General features: G+C 37.0%; 1 protein-coding gene across 1 annotated transcript in view; it reads left to right on the top strand.

Annotated features, from left to right (window-relative positions):
• LOC126491613 (vomeronasal type-2 receptor 26-like) overlaps positions 1-21,827 on the top strand; it is a 35,998-nt gene that overhangs the window by 1,020 nt on the left and 13,151 nt on the right. The window contains exons 2-4 of the mRNA XM_050127404.1: positions 9,514-9,805; positions 11,060-11,875; positions 20,857-21,081. Coding sequence (XP_049983361.1) covers positions 9,514-9,805; positions 11,060-11,875; positions 20,857-21,081 — 1,333 coding nt within the window. The remainder of the gene's footprint in view (positions 1-9,513; positions 9,806-11,059; positions 11,876-20,856; positions 21,082-21,827) is intronic.

The raw sequence follows: 21,827 nt of genomic DNA on the forward strand, positions 1-21,827 counted from the left end.
ATTCACCCTTTAGCCATTGTTCTCCTGTACAGTGTTGTATTTGTCTCAATGCCCAGTTGAATTTACTTGCTTGTTTTATTTTCTTTTAGGTCATCCATCTTTTTACTGTTTGAACTACTACTCTGACATTTGATCTTTCTGAATATTTCTTAGTTCATTTGTTGGCTAGTTATATTTTGGAGTAATAATTTGGCTTTTTAAGTAATTTTTGTTTGCTTTTATTGTTTTAACAGTTCCTTTGTTCATTTGAGTATCAATTGTAGGTTTATATGGTCCTATACTAAGAAGTTTCTTCTTAAATGTCCAACCTATTCATTGCTCTGTAAGAAGGAAACAAACTTCCAGGCCTATACTCCTGGTACTTGTGGTGTTATGGAATATGTGAAGAAAAAATTCCTAGATGCTAGATTATTTGTAACATACACTACTCTTAGGAATGCTTTCACAGGATGGAAGGGCTACAGTTCAGTAGCCCACTACAGCAGGAGATGGAAGGAGTTCCAAGACTAGGAGGAGAGAGAGCCCGTCCTCAAGGAGAGGCAGTGGGCAGGAAAGCTTTAACTGTTAACTGACAGCAGTACTTATCCGCCTGATGTGTAATAGGTGAATTCAAGTCACAACTCACTGAATCTTGCTTTAATTTGTTTTAGTTTACAGATGAAGATGAAAGACTTAGATATATTAATATTTCCACTCTCTGTAATCTGTACTGAAACCTTATTGTAGAAGAAGCAGTTAGCCAGTGTCTATAAATAGCTGTTGTAGACTCATGATTTAGAGTCATATCAAAAGCTTGGTGATTCAAAGGGGGAATACAATTATGAACACTCTTTCCCTGTTTCCTCTGTTCAGATTTTATATACGTATATCAGTTAAGTATTCAGCACAATGAGAAGCAATTTTAAGTCTTATTTAGAAAACAATGAAAGAAAATTAAAAATTTTACTCGTTGGCTATGAAAATAGTAGGTAGTACTTTACCAAGGCTAGATTAATAGCTAATCAGAACTCCACTGATTAACATGATAAACTATATATGTTTGAATCTTTAAGTCACATTTTCATATACCTTAGATAAGTTAAACACATCTTTGTAACTTTCATTTACCTACTTTAAATCACTTCCCTAGAACCTCAAAACTAACATCAACTTCAATGTTTTTTCCATCTAATCTTTTACCAGGAGACTAATATGATTGACTTATGGAAGCAATAATTCAAAAGGAGGTTCTTTACAATAAAAGAATAGTAAAATGTATATTTGTTTCTAGTAATAGCATGATAGTTTCAATTTGGTTTTCTTTTTTTCTTGATTTTTATTGAGCTCTACATTTTTCTCTGTTCTCATCCCTGCCTCCCCCCTCACTTTCAGTCCTCTCCCAAGGTCCCCATACTCCCAATTTAATCAGGAGATCTTGTATTTTTCTACTACCCATGTAGATTAGATCCACGTATGTCTCTCTTAGAGTCCTCACTGCTGTCTAGGTCCCATGGGATTGTGATTTATGGGCTGGTTTTCTTTGTTTTATGTTTAACTTGTTTATGAGATTATCTTTTTTAGTGTTAGCCCTGTCAGCAAGGTAACCTTGTGTGTGAGTCTGCCTTTTTCAGCAGATGACCTGTTCACTGTAGAATAAAACAAGACCTGACTTTTGCATATGATATGGACTGACCATGCAACTGCAGCCTTGTTGGGAGGAGCTGAGTAGGACTGCTTGCTGCTGCTAAAATTATAAAGCTGAAACTTGCTATCACCACTATTAGATATCTGAGGATACATGTGAGCAGGAGGTATAATCTAAATTGCCTCTGTATCAGCTAAAACGATAGTGACTTACCTGATACTGGGGCAAGCAGTTGGGATCCTTCATATGATTTGAATATCTTTTTTGAGAGCAGAGATTGTCATGTTTAGATGTCACATGAGGCACCATTGGACTTTGGTTGCCACATAGGACAGCATCAGCCTTCAACAACCAGACTCATGGGATTTGAGAAATGTTTCTATGGAGGAGGAACTTGAGGAAACTGACCTATCTCACCAAGGCAGAGTGGGGCATTCAACGCCACAGTGCTCACAGTTTGGGCAGGGACCAGGTGGTGGGGGAGACATGTGCCAGCTCTTGACCCAGTGGTCGGCATTAGTACAGCTGAGGTAATATCCAGGTGGAGTCTGTGTTTTCCATGGTATTTTTGAATAAACTCAACTACAGATTACGGAAGCTAGTATTCTTGTTTATAAGGTGAAGTCTTTTTATTAAGTACCTTAAATGCCATGTTCAACAGATCTCTCTGAGGGGTTTGAGGGACATCATCTAATTTATTTACTATATCTGATTTTACACAAACGTTACTTCTTTTTAGTTACTTGCTTCAGGCTTGTCATTGATAGCATAAGCAGAAGGCTAAAGCTTGTCCCGCTGTAAGTGAAATACATTCTTACTCATCGTGACCAAAACAAGGCTCTGAGCCGGGTAAAGAATTTGATCATTTATAAAGTGACTGACCATTATCTTCCATGTTGTAATCATCTTCTACAGTTTACAAGTTGGTAGCTTTTATAAGAATAGAATTTACAGTTTCATCCCTGTTAAGTGAGCCTTATAATTTTGAATTGAACATTTAATTGAAGACCCTTGCTGGGCAGTGGTGGTACATGATTTTAATCCCAGCACTAGGGAGACAGAGGCAGATGGATCTCTGTGAGTTCAAAGTCAGCATGCTCTACAAGAGCTAGTTTCAGGAGAGGTACAAAAGCTACACGGAGAAACCCTCCTTTGAAAAACCAAAGGAAAAATAAAGATCCTTTGGCAACAAAATAAAATTTTAAACAAAAAATATAATTCACAGCATGTCTGGGAACACAACTTCATGATCATTCATAGTGTACCTTTACAGAATATCAGTTTCTTATATGACATATTTTATTCAGAAAGCTCAAGATTAACAAAGTTATCAAATACAAAAAGGGTATGTATCCATCTTAGATTCAGTTTCTTCTAGCCAGGATAGATGTTAGAAATTTATAAACTTTATCAAACATAACTTATTCATTAAATACATATTATTCCTTATCTATATTGTCTATATGCCTAGGGTTGGACACAGCAATGGCAAAAGTGATCGGACATACATCTCTAAATCAGTTTCTATTATGGTAAATAGGCTCTTAAAACCTTGGGAATCATAAATCATCTTGAAACTTTTGCTGTTAGCAAGTTCTTTTATCCACAAACAAGAATTAAATCAAATGACATGTGCAGATTTTGTGTCATATCTATTTTTCTAAACAAGAGTTGAATTCAAGACACAAATAAGCATATTCTATATTTTTAACTCTAAAGTCTTTCTGTTACAAATTTTAACCTGAGTTTTTGTTTCAGATTTTACAGATTTTTAAACTATACTCAATGAATTCACAAATTCGTAGCTACAGAAGTTTTAGAAAATAGACTTACAAATCTTTAAGAAAAATATTTTATCAAAAGTTTTAGGGATATAAGGGAGGGAGGTAGATTAGCAGCCATAATCACTATTTCAAAAAGTTTGTGTTTTAGTTATTTTTAAGCATATGGTGTCTTTTCTTTTTGTTCTCCTTCTCCTTATTATAGAGTCAGGTATATCTGACACAGGACAGATTTGAATGAAACTTTTAAGCAACATACTCAAGTCTGGAGGGAGAGGGCTGAAACACAGAGCCAACTTCTTTATCGTATACTCAAAATTAAACAGTTTTTAAAATTATTCACAGTGCAAAGATAATTTGAATGTCTGTTCAGTGGTCAGAGGAAAACACATGAACAAGCAGAGAGTAAAGAAGATTCCATGAGAAGACAAGAGCGGGGGACAAAGAAAACACAGATATAAAAAAAAAGACTTTGAGAATAAATAGCAGAATGAGTTTGGAAATCAGGGACTTTGGGGAATATATGCCTGTGAAGTAGAGAAAGTTGTTACAATTTTTGGGCATTTGGAAATCCAGAGTGCCATCTTTGCCCATTGACCTATCCTGAGGAATATCCATTTGCAAGAAGACAACTAGTATTAAGGAAAACTCAAAATCTTAGAAGAAAAAAAGATCAGAGAAGGCACATGAAAGTATTCAGAGCAAGGTCAAGGAGTAAACAAAGAACATGTTTGGAGGGAAAGCAACCATGGAAGAGAGAAGGGTAAGTTTCCTGGAGTTGTCAAGAAGTCTGAGAAATTTGTCAGAGGGAAATGTCCCAAATCACAAAATTGTAGCATCCCTTTCCATGTGATGGGTGCCCAATAGCCTTGTGCACAGGCTAAAACTCTATAAATAACCCATCCATTCACATATCAATGCTGAGTGGTTTCAAGACTATATCTCAAAAGTTCTCACTTGATCCAAAACAAGAGAAGTTGAGATAACAGAAACCAGAGGTTCCAATGTCTTATCAACATTGATCTTACTATTGATAAAACAAACAATCCAATATAAAACACATGGGCCTAAACTGAGAATTCAGTTTAGTGACTGAGAATAAAAATAAATATGCTCAAGCTCCTTATCAATTAGTGGAATATAAATCAAAACTTCTTTGATATTTTGTATTTCACAAGAATATAAATCACAAGAAATGCAGGAATATATATGAGTTAAGGGGATTACAAACTGGTAATCCCTATGAAAATTAGTGTGGAGGATTTCTAAAAGTGTGGAAAGATATCTACACTGTTCTCTATGTCTATCAGTCCTGGGCATGTGTGTAAAAGACTGCGTATCCTACTGTAGAAATTCTTGAACATCTATGTTCATTGTTGCTCTATTCACAATAGTCTTGAAATGGAAGCAGCTTCAATGTCAATCAATTGATTAATGAATATTTTAACTGTGGTACATGTATACAACTAAATTTTATTTGGTGCAAATACAAATAGAATTATGGAATCTATATGTAATGGATGGATCTGGAATTACCATTCTGAATGAGGTAACCCAGACACAATAAGACAAAGTCAAATGCTTTCTCTTATATGCAAATGCTAGTTTTGAATCTTCAGGTGTCTCTACTTAACTAAAATACACATATTAGCCAGGACACTACTAAGGTGCAAAGGAGAGGGGATTTAACTTGCAGGGAAATAGAACACATGTGGTATGAAGAAGGGAAGGGAAATACTGGAGCAGGAAGGGTTAAGTAGCAAGTGATGGGGAGCAGACCAGAGGGAGTGTGTGAAGGAATAACTAACTCTAAGACCTTGGAGAAAGATTATGGAAATGTACTCCTATAGAAGCTTCCTAAATACATACACTTATAAAGCACTATTGCTGGGGGAGAATGCCTCTCCCAAGGATCATGAACCATTAAGCAAAAAGACAAGTGCTAGGTATGCGTTAACTGTCTTAAGTTGTTTGCAAATGTTTGTCCCTATACACCCAAACATGACCAGCTTTTCCTTTGCTCTTGGTTACGCTCCAGAATCTGATGGCAGGACCTGTTTAATGGGAACATCACATGGTTGAGTCACAGGACATGGAGTAATTAGGCTGTGGCTGACATGGAAATTTCATTCGTACCTGCAGCATCCACAGTAATGGAAAGTGTTATACACGTTAATAAAAAATGTAATAAACTGTCTAACACACCAGCAATCCCTGAAACCTACAATTATGACTGGCAGGAAAACATATGCCCACTGATGACATATCTTTACACTGGCATGAATATTATGGGAGTAACCCACAACATTCTTCTCAGGTTTAAGTCCAGCTCCAATAGTCACATAGCATGTCCCATTGACATAAGAAACTGTGGTTAGTTGTGTCATTTGTCCTAAATGAGAGCCTAATAATATTATTATGCTAAATAGACAAATATTTTACCTACCTGCTCAGTTCTTACCTTTAAATGGGAATCTCACTGCATACTTCCCTCAAAACTCAGAGAGGCTTCATTTTCCGATAAATGGTGTTCAGTACATAAACGTGTAAGTTTTATGTATAAAAAACTATGTATATATGTAAACCAACCAGATAATGAGAGATTGTGGAGCACTCAGCTCTACGTGGGACACGTTTATCATGTACTCTTTCCCCTCAAAACGCAGAAGAGAGGGTAGAACTTTCTAAGAGCCAAATATAGGGCATACTTGGGTTGAAATTGATTCTTCATTAAATGACATGGCCATGGCACACATGGAGTGACTGCACAGGACCATCAAGAAATGAATAAAATCCCCGCATTAATGGGAGAGAGGATCATGAATACATCTTTTTTTTTTAAAAAAAAAAAAAAGACCTATTTATTAGGTATACAGTCTTCTGTCTGTCTGTATGCTTACTGGTCAGAAGAGGGCACCAGATCTCATTACAGATGGCTGTGAGCTACCATGTGGTTGCTGGGAATTGAACTCAGGACCTCTGGAAGAGGAGTCAGTGCTCTTAACCTCTGAGCCATCTCTCCAGCCCCAATCATGAATACTTCTCCTACCTAAGGAGCCATTGACAGTTTGTAGCTGCTCAGAGTAGGAAAATCAGTTTTCTTCAGGATGTGAGCACTGAGAGGATTCCCATTCTCCAGCAGAAGGCCTCACTCCCACTTATGTGCTGGTAATGCAGAGCGCTCTCTATAGGTATTTACATAGAATGCACTTGAATTTAGGTGGAAAAACTGTCAGGAATGATAAGGGAAGAAGTGGTGATGGAAGTGGTGTGGATTTGATGAAAATACATTCTATGCATGTAAGATATTCTCAAATAATGAATACATACATACATACTCTTATAAATGTAGTGGAGAAAATTTGAATCAAGTTTAAAAACAAACAAAAAAAAAGAAGTCGAGGGTTAGCAGAAAGGGATCTCCCTATCCTTAGTATTTGCAGACTTCCAGCTATACACATAGAGGGAATTCAGTTGACAGTGTGAACTCTTCTATTTCCTCTGGCTTATGTTGTTCCTGTGTCCTTATTGAATGACAATCTGATATCCACCAGCCTGTGTTAATAGGACTCATTTTCCTTCTTTGAACATCAGAGATCTGTAGCCACATTGAGCTTTGAATTCTAAGATCTGTCTAGATACTCTCACTCTTTTGGAATACTCCAGACCATACTGCTCTTGTTGCTGTATAATCAGAGGGTGACTCCTCAGTGACATAAAACTGGAAAACCACTTTATCATGAGAACAGTACACGTGTTGACACTTGAAAACATGTTGGCTGTTAATCAGCAGGCAGGAGGGTGCTGTGTGGATCTCAGACACACCACAGTAACTCTCAGCCTTCACTACAATGATCAACAGATTCACAAATCTACATTTTTACTAGTCCTGTGAGCTAAGGTTCAGAGGTTCCATTCAAACTCCAGCATAATTCTCTAATAAGAAGCTTAGTTTGTGCTTGCCCATGGCTGGACTCTCTTATGTCCTTTCTAGACTAGATTACCTGCTGCCTGATCCTCTAGTGCATAGTTTTCCTGCACTGCTTTTCTCTAAAAATCCAGGATCTGTTCTGAATTTGTGGTAGACTAAATGCAGTATCCATAACCAGTGGGGTTTCTTTCATGTCAATTGCTATATTGCTAAATCTTTAAAATTTTTGTATATTGAAATTTTTATATAATTACTTTCTCTTTTTTACTAAAAAATTGCAGAAAATATATTTTGATCATTTTTTCCTCTCCAACACCTACACTTAAAATATAATTCTCTTATTTCCTCCTCTTTGCCTACCTCCATCTCTATCTTGTCTCCCAGGGCCATTTCCTCTCAAATTCATTTTTTTTTTTTTGGTTTTTCGAGACAGGGTTTCTCTGTGGCTTTGGAGCCTGTCCTGGAACTAGCTCTGTAGACCAGGCTGGTCTCGAACTCACAGAGATCCACCTGCCTCTGCCTCCCGAGTGCTGGGATTAAAGGCGTGTGCCACCATCGCCCGGCCTCAAATTCATTTTTTATAATTATTGTTATTTAGAAAAATTCACACATACAAATAAATAAGTTTATACATATAACCAACTGAATCAATTGTTTGGTGCATAGTATTATTTTGTGTCATTGGAAAAACCTCGGCCCTGAACTCAAATGGGAAAAGAAAGATTTATTCTAGAATCAAATTAATGTGATCATGGCTAGTGAACCCAGATTTAGGTGACTCAAGATCCATGTTCCATAGAGCAGACAATTTCATGAAGATTTCATAGTAAAATATAAAGCAAGTTGTAAACCAAGTAAATTGGTGAATACATCAGCCAGGAGGTCACAGGCAAGTTAGGAAAAATTATCCTACAAGCCCAAGATGACATCTGATGTCATTCTTAGCTTTTAGGTTGTTGGAAGCCAGTGCTCTGCTAAGTTACTAGATTTCAAAGGAATTTTACTCATTAGTTATAGGGGATTAACTCACCTCAAGAGTTGGCCATAAATGACTGTCCATGGTGATGCAGTTAGCCTATAGTAAACTTCTAGATCTACAAAATTCCAACACCTCCACATCACTGAAGCTGATATCGTCCCGTCTCTGTAGATGCAGCTCTTTCCAGGAGTTCTCTTGCATGCATTTATACACATGCATACAGTTATACACATGTTAATTATATGCACACATTTCTACTGCTAAACACTCAGTATATAATAATCCCCAGAACAGACTGATTTCTCCTCCTCTCAATAGTGACTATTAGTCAGTTATGAACAACAGATTCTTTCTTAACAACCATCTAGCTATAGAACTCAAAGTCACATAGTATAAACAAATGTCATATTTTTTCTTCTGCCAACAGGTAGAATCTCTCCTTTAAGAGAACTCAGTCAATTCATGATTTCTCTTACTTGCTGCCAGTAGGGCTAACCAGGCTCTCATCTAACCCAGGTTTTGAAAGTTCCTCCTAAGAACCCCTCTCCAATCACTGAATGCCGTTGGGGAGAGAGATAATTTAGCCCACCTTCCTGCTTCCAAAGTTTCCTTTTTTTCTAGTTTTCAGCTTTCTTTTACTGCCCTCATGAATTTGGGAGCTTTTCCTCTTTTTCATATTCTATTTTCCCTTATTATTTTACTTACTTTGATTCTTTCACTGACAGGAGACTCTACTCACTCATTTAATCTGCAAGTTTGTAGAACAATTTTTTCTTTGTTTACTAGTTTCTGAAATTTCATAAAGATTTCTATTTTATTTTATGTGTGCAATTGTTTTGTCTACATGTGTGTTTGTTCCACATATGTGCCTGGTGCCTGCAGAGGCCAGAGGAGGACATGGATTCCCCAGATAACAGGTGTTGCCATCTATTGTAACCCAAAGACTGGCTGCTGTAACCTGAATCAGAATAATACACAAGAGTAGCAAGTAATTCCAAAAACAAATTATTGAAATATAATGAAATACCAAAAACTTCACTAGCCATGCCATGATGTTCCTGAGCTGTCAGCAGTTTATTCATACAAGTTTTGAATGTCAGAAGAGAAACCAGGATTTAAAGTCCTTTTCCTGAATTTGCTAAGGAGTTTCTGAGACTACTGGCCTGAATGTGCTCATCCTTCTGCCCCACCTCTTTAGAGGAAGATGGAAGAACTACCCATATTTGCTGACCTTATACTTTGCCATTGAGAAGATCAATAAAGATGCCCACCTGCTTCCCAATGTGACCTTGGGTTTCCACCTCTACAACGCTTTTGACTATCACTACAGAACCTTAGAAGGACCTCTGATGCGACTGTCTGGAAGGAGTGAGTTTATCCCTAACTACAAATGCAAAACTCAACACAAAGTTCTAGCAATAATTGCAGGAGTCAGGCCTGAATTTTCTGCTGCAATTGGAACACTTTTAGAACTCTACAAATTTCCACAAGTAAGTTAATAAAATTTTGGTGTCCATAGTCAAAGTGGATAATTGATAAAAGAAAATGGAATAGTTGTCTAAGTTTACTACCAGTGATTAACATAAAAATAAATGAATTACCTGTGTCATGCTATGATCAACAGTAAAGTGTAGTGAAAAACATAAAGAGTAAATACTGTGGTTTTCTAAGAGGATCACTTAGATCACTTCTGCATTGTCTGAAATCATTGTCAAGATGTGTTGTGGCAGCTCAAAGCTAAATGCTGTTCATAAGTCAAATATACATCACAGATAACGAACTGCCCCAACTGGAGTATAAATATCTCACAGTTCATCCAGTGGTCAATGACTAACAGAAAAAGGAATAGAAAGTCCAGGACATGTAAATAAATTTGGAACAATTCTCAAGGCCATCAATTGTTCCAAGAAATTTAATTCTCCATCAGTAAAGTACATCTCTGAATAGCACTGACAGAGAACAGCTACTTACATAAATATAGACCTGCATATTGCTCTTGCCTGGCACTGCTGAAGCAAAGCAACCATCAGCCGGCACCACTGCAAACAGAGGAAACATTAGATGAGCCCTATGCTTAGTAATAATCAACATAAAACCAGACAAAGTAACAACACTATTATAACTTGGTTAAACAACTCATAAATGCATTGCATCCTAATGTAAGAAAAACAATATACACAATAATTTCCATCTTTCCCAGAGATTTTAATTTTACATTAGTTATTGTGTGATGATTTTGTCATATCTATTACTAGAGAAGGAAGAGGCAACAATACTTGATGATGTTCCTATAGATGCTCTTTTCTAAATGGAGTAGCAAAATCTATGATAAAATTTGTTATTTGCTTTCCTAACACTAGAGGTCCTAGGGTAGATGATGTCATGTGGTCAGAGTGAAGCACTTAGTAATACTTATGCAGTCTTTCTCTACGGGCAGTACTCTGTTCCATTTCAATTGGAACAATAAAACTCTATCATGTTCTTGAAATACATTGTTAACAGAATACTGTTCATTTCTTAGCTGCTTCATAACTGTTAGTAACTTGGGAGTTCATAGTATTTGACAAAAACCACATTCCATATTTAGATGAACGAGAGAAGCTATTCTCACAGAAGACATTTTCTTAACCAATATTCAGTTCCCTGATTCTCTTATGTGAATATGAACTCATTTCCTTTCTAATGGTGATGATTACAAATACCTACAAATTCAAAATCACTTTTTTTTTGTTTTACTTCCTTAGGTCACATATGGAATGTTTGATTCTTTTCTAAGTGACAAAGATAAATTTCCATCCCTTTACCAGATATCTCATAAAGACACAGCTCTTACCCAAGGGGTGATCTCTTTATTGCTGCATTTTGGCTGGAAGTGGGTGGGGCTCTTTGTCGCTGATGATCTAAAAGGTAAGGAGTTCATCTCTGGCCTGAAAGCAGAGATGGCATCAGAAGATATCTGTGTAGCTTTTACAGTTAAACTCCCAGCTAATTGGAAGATTCAGATAGTGTCTAAGGTTGAGATGCCAAAGTTAAATCAAGATACACAAGTAAATGTGTATATACTCTATGGTGATATAGATGATATATTGTTTTTCTGCTTCATACATGAAATCATATCAAACAGAAGGAAGATGTGGATCATGACAAAACCACAATTATTTTACTTAGATTCTGAATTATATGAGTTGAATGATTTTTTGGACATTTTTGGAGGAAGCTTCTCATTTTCAAAACATAAAAATATTCCTGGCTTCAAGCACTTTATCGAAGCACTTATGCCCTCCCAGTACCCAGAAGATCTTTACTTCCTTAAATTCTGGATTGACAATTTTTACTGCTCACCTCCTCCTTTACATTGTGGAAAATATAAACTCTGCCCACCAAATATATCCCTAGGGATTAAGCAAGAAGAAAAGGTTGTGATGATCACTTCTGAACCCAAGGTTTCCATTTGGAATGCAGTGCATGCAGTAGCCCATGCCCTCCATAAAATGCTTTTGAGTAAAACAAAAATAGCGCCTCACAAAGCGGCAAACAAGGACAGTCTTCTACCCTGGCAGGTAAGCCAACTCATAACTAAGGGAAGCACTGGGCACTTACATTATTAGTAAGTAATTCATGGTATTCAAACACATAACACATTTTCACCTTATTATTAAAAGAGTAAGGAGGTTGAGCATGAAAGTGTAAAGGGGTTCTTTCACAGTGGGTGTGTATGTGTCTGTAAACATGGTACATGCTTTGGGAAATGGTTGCTTTGCTTTCAAGACATTAATTCTGTACATATTTCAGCAAATAGTTTCCTAGTATGATCTGAAATTCTATAAGATATACAAAAGCAATTACTGTCAAAATTCATAAGTTCAATAATAAAATTTATACAGTTTCATGGAATATTTCTGGTGCCACCATGTAGAGATATAATGACCATATTTAATCCAAGACAAAAGGGTTAAACTTTTTAAAAACATAAAAATAGCCTTCCATAGACTAAAAGTAACATGATGAAGAAATTGCTTTTTATATTTTATTTACTCTGCAGTTATTAAACTTATTTATTTATTTATTTTTGAGAAAACAATATTTCTCATTTTACGTACCACTAACAGTTCCCACTCTTTGCCCTCTTCTCACTCCCCCAACCTTCCCCAGCACTCATCCACTCCTCAGAGAAGGTAAGACTTCCCATGGGGAGTCAACAAAATCTAGCATATTGCTTTGAGGCAGGATCAAGACTCTCCCACTATATCTTGGCTGAGCAAGGTATCCCTCCAAAGAGAATAGTATCCAAAAAGTACAAGCAGTAGGGGTAAATCCTGGTCCCTCTACTAGGGGCCCTACATTCTACCCCAGCCATACAACTGTCACCCACATTAAGAGGGCCTAGTTTGGTCCTATGCTGGTTCCCCCACTGTCAGAATGGATTCAGTGAGCTCCCATACTCTCAGGTAAGCTGTTTCAGTAGGTAACCCCATCATGGTCTGGACCCCTTTGATCATATTATTGTTCCACCCTCTCTGCGACTGAACTCTGGGAGCTCAGCTCAATCCTTCATTATGGATTTCTGCATTTGCTTCAATCAGTTGCTAGATGAAGGTTCTATGATGACAATTAAGGTAGTAATCAATCTGATTACAGGTGAAGGCCAGTTCAGAAACCCACTTGACTATTCCTTAGGTTCTTAGGTGGGGGCACCATTGTGGACTCCTGGAAATTTCTCTGCTGCCAGGTTTCTTGATAGTCCCATAATGGCTCCCTCAATCAAGACAGCTATTTCCTTGCTCTTCCTCTCTTCCTTTTTCCCATCTCGTCTACCCCATTCCCTCAAGCTCTTATCCCCCTCCCATTCTCCTTATGAGTGAGTACATGCCATGCTTGTCATTCTGCATCTGGGTTACCTCACTCAAGATGTTTTTTTCTAGTGCCATCCATTTGCATGCAAATTTCAAGATGTCATTGGTTTTTTCCACTGTGGAGTATTCCATTATTTAAATGTATCACATTTTCTTTATTTATTTTTCGGTTAAGGGGAATCTAGGTTGTTTTCAGGTTCTGGCTATTACAAGTAATGTTACAATAAACATGGTGGAGCAAATGCCCTTGTATTATAATTGAGCATCCTTTGGGTATATGCCCAGGAGTGCTATTGCTGGATATTAAGGTAGGTTGATTCCCAATTTTCAAAAAAATACCACCATACTAATCTAATATCCAAAGTGGTTGTAGGACTTTGCACTCCGAGTAACAATGGAGGAGTATTCCCTTTACTCCACATCCTTCCAGTGTAAGTTATCATTGATGTTATTGATCTTAGCCATTCTGACTGGTGTAAGATGATATCTCAGAATTGTTTGATTTGCATTTCACTAATGGCTAAGGTTGACTAGTTTCTTTGGTGTCTTTCGGTCATCTGAGATTCTTTTGTTGAAAATTTCCTGTGTGGTTCTGTACCCCATTTTTAATTGGATTATTTGGTATTTTGATGTTTGGTTTCTTGAGTTCTTTATATTTTGGAGATCAGTCCTCTATCAGATGTGTGGTTGGTGAAGATCTTTTCCCATTCTGTAGACTGAAGTTTTGTCTTATTGATATTGTCCTTTGCCTTAGAGAAAGTTCTCAGTTTCAGAAGGTCCCATTAATTTATTGTTGCTCTCAGTGTCTGTGCTCTTGGAGTTATATTTAGGAAGTGGCATCTTGTGCCCCTGCATTTAAGGCTACATCTAACTTTCTCTTCTATGGGATTCAGTGTGGCTGGATTTGTATTGAGGTCCTTAATCTATTTGAACTTAAGTTTTGTATATGGAAATAGATATGGATCTATTTGCATTCTTTTACATATAGTTATGCCAAGACCATTTGTGGAAAATGCTTTCTTTTTTCCATTGTATAATTTTAGCTTCTTTGTCAAAATGCAACCAAGGTCTTTGATTCAATTTCATTGGTCTACCTGTTCCTTTTTATGTCAAAAGCAAGCTATTTTCTTACTGTAGCTTGATAATAGAGCTTGATATCAGGAATGGTGAAGCCTCTGGAAGTTCCTTTATTATACAGGGTTGTTTTTGACAATTTTGGGTTTTTTGTTTTTCCATATGAAATTGAGTAGTGTTCTTTTGAAGTCTGAAGAATTATGTTGGAATTTTATTGGGGAATATATTCAATCTGTAAATTGCTTTTGGTAGGATTGCCACCTTTTAATGTTAATCCTACCTATTCAAACTCAGGGAAGATCTATTTTCTGATATCTTCTTCAATTTCTTTCTCCGAAGACTTAAATTTCTTGTCTTACAGGTCTTTCACTTCTTTCCATAGTGTTACTCCAAGATGTTTTATATTATTTGTGGTTATTGTAAATGGTAATGTTCTTGATTTCTTTCTTAGCTCCTTTGTCATTTATATGCATTAGGGCTATTGACTCTTTTGAGTTCATCTTGTATCATGCCATATTACTGAAGGTGTTTGTCAGCTGTAGGAGTACCCTCATAAAATTATCAGGGTCACCTATGCATGCTATCTTGTCATCTGCAAATAACCAAAGTTTGAGTTCCTCCTTTCCAATTTAAAAGCCCCTGATCTCCTTTTGTTGCCTTACTGGTCTTTCTAGAACTTCAAGTGCTATGTTGAATAGATAAGGAGAAAGTGGACAGCCTTGTCTTGTCACTGATTTTAGTGGAATCTCTTTGTGTTTCTCTCCATTTAGTTTGATGTTGGCTGTTGGCTTGATGTATATTGTTTTGTTATATTTAGATATGTTCCCTGAATCCCTCATTTCTCCAAGAGCTAGAAGGGATGTGGAATTTTATTGAATGCTTATTCAGCCTCTAATGAGATGATAATATTGTTTTTTTCTTTTTCAGTTTATTTATATGGTGGATTATATTGATAGATTTTCACTTATTGAACCATCCCTGCATCTCTGGGATAAAGACAACTTAATCATGGTGGATGAATTTTTTATGATGTATTCTTGAATTCAGTCTGGCAGTATTTTATTGAACATTTTGCATCAATGTTCTTGAGGGATATTGGTGTGTTATTCCTTTTTTTAGTTGAATCTTCATGTGGTTTGTGAACCAGGGTAACTGTGGTCTCATAAAAAGAATTTGACAATGTTCCTTTTGTTTCTATTATGTGGAACAATTTGGGGACTATAGGTATTAGCTCTTCTTTGAAGTTATGGAAGAATTCTGTGCTGAAGAAGTTGTTTTGGTTGGGAGAATTTGATAACTGCTGCTATTTCCTTACAGGTAATAAGTCTTTTTAATTGTTCGGCTTGTCTTGATTTAATTTTGATAAATGATATTTATCCAGAGAATTGTCCATTTTTTTACATTTTCCAATTTTGTAGAGTACAGGTTTTCAAAGTATGACCTAATGATTGTCTGGATTTCCTCAATGTTTTTTGTTTTGTCACCCTTTTCATTTCTGATTTTGAAATTTGGATGTTCTCTTTCTGTCTTTTGATTTGTTTGGGTAAGGGTTTCTCTATCATGTTGATATTCTTAAAGGGTCAGCCCTTTGTTCACTGATTTTTTGTATTGTTTTCTTTGTTTCTGTTTTACTAATTTCAGCACTCAATTTGATTATTTCCTGTCATCTACTCCTCCTTGGTGAGTCTGTTTCTTTTTGTTCTGTAGTTTTCATGTGTGCTGTTAAGTTGCTAGTGTGAGATTTCTCCACTTTTTTATGTGGTCACTCAGAGCTATAAACTTTCCTCTTAACATTGCTTTAATGGTGCCCCATAGGTTTGGGTATGCCATATGCTCATTTTCATTGAATTTTAGGAAGTCTTTAATTTCTTATTTGTTTTTTGACCCATAGGTGATCAAATTTAGTATTGTTCAACTTCCATGAGTTTGTCTTCTTTCTACAATTAGTGTTGTTGAATTCTAACTTTAAGTTATGGTGATCCAGTAAGATACAGGGGGTTATTCCAAATTTTTGTATCTGTCAAGGTTTGTTTTGTTACTGTGTATATGGTCAGTTTTAGAGAAGGTTCTATGAGGTGCTGAAAAGAAGATATATTCTTATGTGTTTGGGTGAAATGTACAGTAGATGTCTGTTAAGTTCATTTGAGTCATGACATCTGTTAGTTCTCTTATTTTTTTCTTAAGTTTTTGTGTTACTTACCTGTCCACTGATGAGTAGAGGGTTGAAGTCGCCTGCTACTATTGTATGGGGTTTGATATGTGAATTAATCTTTATGTTACTTGGCTTTTTTCCTTTATAGCTCTTAATATTCTTTCTTTATTCTTATATTTAAGTGTTTTTATTATTATATTGTAAGGGGACATTTTTTGTCCAGTCTATTTGGTGTTCTGTAAGCTTTCTGTACCTTCATAGGCATTTCATTCTTTATGTTGTGAAAGGTTTCTTCTATGATTTTGTTGAATATATTTTCTGTGCTTTGAGCTGAAATTCCTCTTCTTCTTCTACCCTAATGTTCTTAGGTTTGATCTTTTCATGGTATCCTAGATTTCTAGGATGTTTTGGGTTAGGAAGTTGCTGGATTTAACATTTTCTTTAACCAATGAATCTATTCCCTCTATTGCATCTTCAACTTCTGACATTTTCTCTTCCATCTCTTGTATTCTGTTGGTTATGTTTGCATCTGTAGTTCCTGTTTGCTTATGCAGACTTTCCATTTTCCTTGGTTTGTGTTTCTTTATTGACTCTTTTTCAGTTTTTAAGTCTTGAACTGTTTGTTTCACTTGTTTGGTTTTTCTTGGTTCTCTTGGGTTTCTTTAAGAAATTTATTGATTTCTTCCAATTTTTGTTTGTCTCTTCCTCCATTTCTTTAATAAAATTTTCATTTCCTCTTTAAGTGACTCTACTATCTTCATAAAATTATATTTAAGGTTGTTTTCTTCTACATCTTCTGTGTTAAGATGTTCAGGTCTTCCTGTTGTATGACCACTGGATTCTGGTGTTACGATGTTGCTTTTTCAGTTGTTAAATGTATTTTTTGCATCGGCAACTACTCATGTCTTCCTTGAATTGGTGCCGGCAGTGTCTTTGCCTCTTTCTACAATCCTTGCAGTTGGTATATGTGTCTCAGGGATCTTCTCTTAGACCAACTGTCACAGTTGCTGTCTGTGTCTTAGGGAGCTGCTCTTTGTCTGCTCTGTGCAGTCATTTTCTGTGTCTCATGGAACCACTGAGGTCTCTGGGCATGGGGGCAATAGAAGTGGAGTGGGACTTGTAGCCTACAGGGTCTGATTGACAGGGGTTGGAGAAGCCTATCTACAGGATATTTGCCTTCAGACAGGTAAGTTTAGTGGAGGCAGGTGGAGAAGGAGCCTGGAATTTTGCCCCAGGCCTAGGGTCTACAGACTGGCATATCCAGCTGGGGAGCTGGTCACTTACCTCTCAGTCTGCTCTGTGCAGTTGCAGGCTGTGCCTTACAGAGCTGATGAGGTCACTTGGGAAGGATGGGTTTAGGATCAGAGTGGACCTTGTAGCTTACTGGGTATGATCAATGCACTGGGTGGAGCAGTCTACCTGCAGAAGACTTGCCTGATGGCCAGCTAGGAAGCTCCAGTTTATTTATTCCTAAATGAGGTTAAAAAAAAGATGAAACTCAAGACTGTGCATCCATTATTAAAGGTTAGAACACAGATGGTGCTCACACATAGACTTAATCTTCTATTAGTAGTAAGTGGATATGTTTGGGTTTTAAACCAATTCAATAAACCAGTCTTATAAAGTTGGACTCACTTATACTTTTGAGCATTCACCCTCAAATAGGCTATCATCAAGAAGGTTGTTGACCAAGCCAAGTAAACTTTTCATTCAAAGATAAATAAGTAAAAAATTAACTCTGAATGTTTTCTCTATTATGTAGTTTTTTACTATTATGAATAACAATAATATTTGACATAGACTTTGACACAGTTTGTGAACATGGCTTCAACAGATGTGCTATTAGTTATGTTAGTATGTCTCTTGTACATATAATTATTTATAACTTTATATATTATAAGTTGTTAATTAGTTAACACAGCAGTGAATCTCAGAATTGAAGTATTAACCCATTGTATTAATTTAAATATGTAATTAAATGATGCTAGAGGGATAGCTCAGCAGTTAAGAGCACTTGATCATCTTGTACAGGACCCAAGTTTGCTTGCTAATACCCACCTAGTGCCTTACAACTATGTGTAAGTTCGATCTAAAGAATGTGACACACACATATGCCCTCTGTAGGTATCATACATGCAGTTTGTGTCTATGCATACATATAGACAGTACAAAGAAATGAGAAGAACGCATATCTAGGGGCCAGAGATGGCTCCATGTTAGCCATACTTGCTGCTCTTTAGAAGCCCCAGGTTCAGTTCCAAATATACACAAAGCAGCTTAGAGCTGTCTGTAACTCTGCTTATGGCAATCCAGCACCATCTTCTAGCCTCCAACAAATAACTTATACACAAAATTAAAATAAATTATTCCAAAAATAAATATTTTCAAATGCATGTACTGGCTTTGTGGGAGCCTAGCGTGTTTGGATGCTCACCTTCCTAGACCTGGATGGAGGGGGGAGGACTTTGGACTTCCTACAGGGCAGGGCACCCTGACTTCTTTTAGGACTAGAGAGGGAGGGGAGAAGGGGAGGGGGGAGAGTGGGAGGAAAATAAGAGGAGGGGAGGAGGTGGAATTTTTTAATAAATAAATAATTTTTTGAAAAAATTTCTGCATCCTCCCTACCCCACATTTTCCTCCCCGTTCCCCAACTCCCCTCCCCCCTCCCTCTCCAGTCCAAAGAGCAGTCAGGGTTCCCTGCCCTGTAGGAAATCCAAAGTCCTCCCTCCTCCATCCAGGTCTAGGAAGGTTAGCATCCAAACAAGCTAGGCTCCCACAAAGCCAGTACATGCAGGAGGATCAAAACACAGTGCCATTGTCCTTGACTTCTCAGCTGCCCTCATTGTCTGCCATGTTCAGAGAGTCTGGTTTTATCCCGTACTTTTTCAGTCCCAGTCCTGCTGGCCTTGGTGAGCTCCCAATAGATCAGCCATTGATCCTAATAAATAATTTTTAAAAAAATTAGTTAAAGCACTGACGTAACATGAGGGCCAACTTGGGGTTTCTGATCCACCCAGTACCCCACAGCTGGCAAGTCCCAAAGAAAATCACACAGAGAGTCTACATTAGGTTATAACAGATTGGCCTATTAGCTCAGCCTACTTATTAGCTCTTGTAGCTTATATTAACTCCTCATTCTTATCTATGTTAGCCACATGGCTCGGTACCTTTCAGCCAGGTAGGTTACATCTTGCTTCTCGGTGGTCTGGGCTGGAATGGGGAGGGATGGGCTTCCTCTTTCCCAGAGTTCTGTTCTCATCACCCCACCTCCACTTCCTATCTGGTTGACCCATCTATACTTCCTGCCTGACCAATCACTGGAGGTATTGGCTGTAGCCATTTTTATTGCCACAACTCTATGGCATTTTAAGGTCCCTGCCAGCAAGCAAGCTGCAGCATTCTGCTCACAGACCATATTCAAATGCTCTGTAGTCAGATCACCTGCCTGAAAGAGTCAAAAGTTGCTCTGGCAGGACAACCCAGAAAGCCGGCATTTTAAAATGGTGCAGCTATTTTCCTGCTATGGTTGAAAACCAAAAAGCATGCGGTCAACTTTTCATCAATACCATTTAAGTGTTTTGTGGCAAGACCTTTAAAAAGAGTTGCAAGGTTTTGCAGCAAAGCTGAATCAGGAAGCATCTCTTAGATGAGAGTGCTTGCTTGCCTCTAGCAAGCAGGGCAGATTCAAGAAATTGCTGCTACCAAGAAAACATGCTTTATTCTAGTCTTTCCCAAGCTTTCTCGGGCTTTCTGTGGATGAAATTATCTGCTAGCTCAGTCGAATAAGCTGGCCCTCATGTTACACACTGAATATTTGGATTTTAATTTGCATCCAATAATGTTCATACTAAATTTAAAAGGCAAGTTATGTGATTGAAAGTAAACCAATGAAGAATGGAGGGAGTTAGTAGGTCTCTTCACAGTTTCCTGAAGCATAAATGACAAAATTTCTGAATATTTAATATATATTTTTATGAATTAGGAGCTTTTGTATGAACTTCTGCTGATATTCTAAGGTCAAGATACTCTGTATATCTGCATGTATTCCTATCTACTTAACTATCTATTCAGACATATGTTCATTGTGTAGTATTAAAAGATAAATATCTTAACACCTGTACACTCAAATACATAGTGTTGCTTACATTCTTACTTCAGTTTTGTTCTAAAACATGTATATTGTTTAATTGGAGACACAGGGCCTTGGTTCTACTAAGAACATGCTTCCAACTATGCTATGTTTCACCCCTTAGATGCCATTTCTATTTATGTTCAGCTACTCCAACTTTAGTTTCATGAGAAGCGAAGTTCATCTCTCTGGAACAACTTGGGAGACAATGATTCAAATGAAGCCTTTTCAAAAAGAAAACCAGAATAGAGAGAGAGAATTAGAATTGTTCTTAGGAACAATCAGTGAGACACTGGTATGCACCACTCATGGCCAAATGATGTCTCTCTCCAGCTTCATCCATTCCTGAGGAAAATTCAATTTACAAGCACTGATGAAGACCAAATATTCTTTGATGAGAAAAAGAAACACGTGGAAAAATATGATATACAAAATTTTATGGTACATTCTAATCATACATTTCTAGTTAAAGTAGGAGAGTTTGTCTCCAAGAGTCCACAAGATCAAGGCTTGTTCATCAATGAAGTTATGATCAAATGGCCAAGAAACTTCAATCAGGTCTGGCAAAATTTCAACCTTTAATATGCTGAAAAACATCTAAAAGAGTTCTGTGAATTGTATGATGTCTCTTTGAAATTTTCAAATATTCTTTTTTATAATTTATATTATTTTTTTAAAAAAAGAAAACAAACTATCTTTGTTCATATTACATACCAATCCCACTTCCTCTCCTCCTCCCATGATGGAGGTGGGTCTTGTATCTTATCTGTTGCTTTCATTGGTTAATAATAAAGAAACTGCCTCGGCCCTCATAGGACAGAAAATTAGGTAGGTGGAGTAAACAGAAGAGAATGCTGGGAAAAAGAAACTTAGTCAAGGAGTCGCCATGATTCTCCTGCTCCAGACAGACACAGGTTAAGATCCTCCCTGGTAAGCCAGCTCGTGGGCTACACAGAACATTAGAAATGGGTTAGAACAATATGTAAGAGCTAGCCAATAAGAGGCTGGAACTAATGGGTCAAGTTTTTATTTAAAACAGTTTTAACTCTTAAGGAAAAGCTAAACTGGCATGATACATACTCACTGGTACGCATTTACTACACACGCGGTCATTTCCCTGTCTTTCCCGTTAGCACAGAGGGCAGCACTTACTCCTTTAACATGGTTTTCCCCACTCTGGTTTTTGTTGAAACCAGGTTATTTAGAAGTAATGAAACATCTTTAGTTATTAAGAGTGAAAAAAAAAACCTTACGATATCTTTTTTTTTAATATAATTTTTTTATTGAAAAAAAAAAAGATTTCC

The sequence above is a fragment of the Alexandromys fortis genome, unplaced genomic scaffold, assembly GCF_014885135.2.
Source record: "Alexandromys fortis isolate MF-2015 unplaced genomic scaffold, M_Fortis_MF-2015_v1.1 scaffold_271, whole genome shotgun sequence".
Lineage (NCBI taxonomy): Eukaryota > Metazoa > Chordata > Mammalia > Rodentia > Cricetidae > Alexandromys > Alexandromys fortis.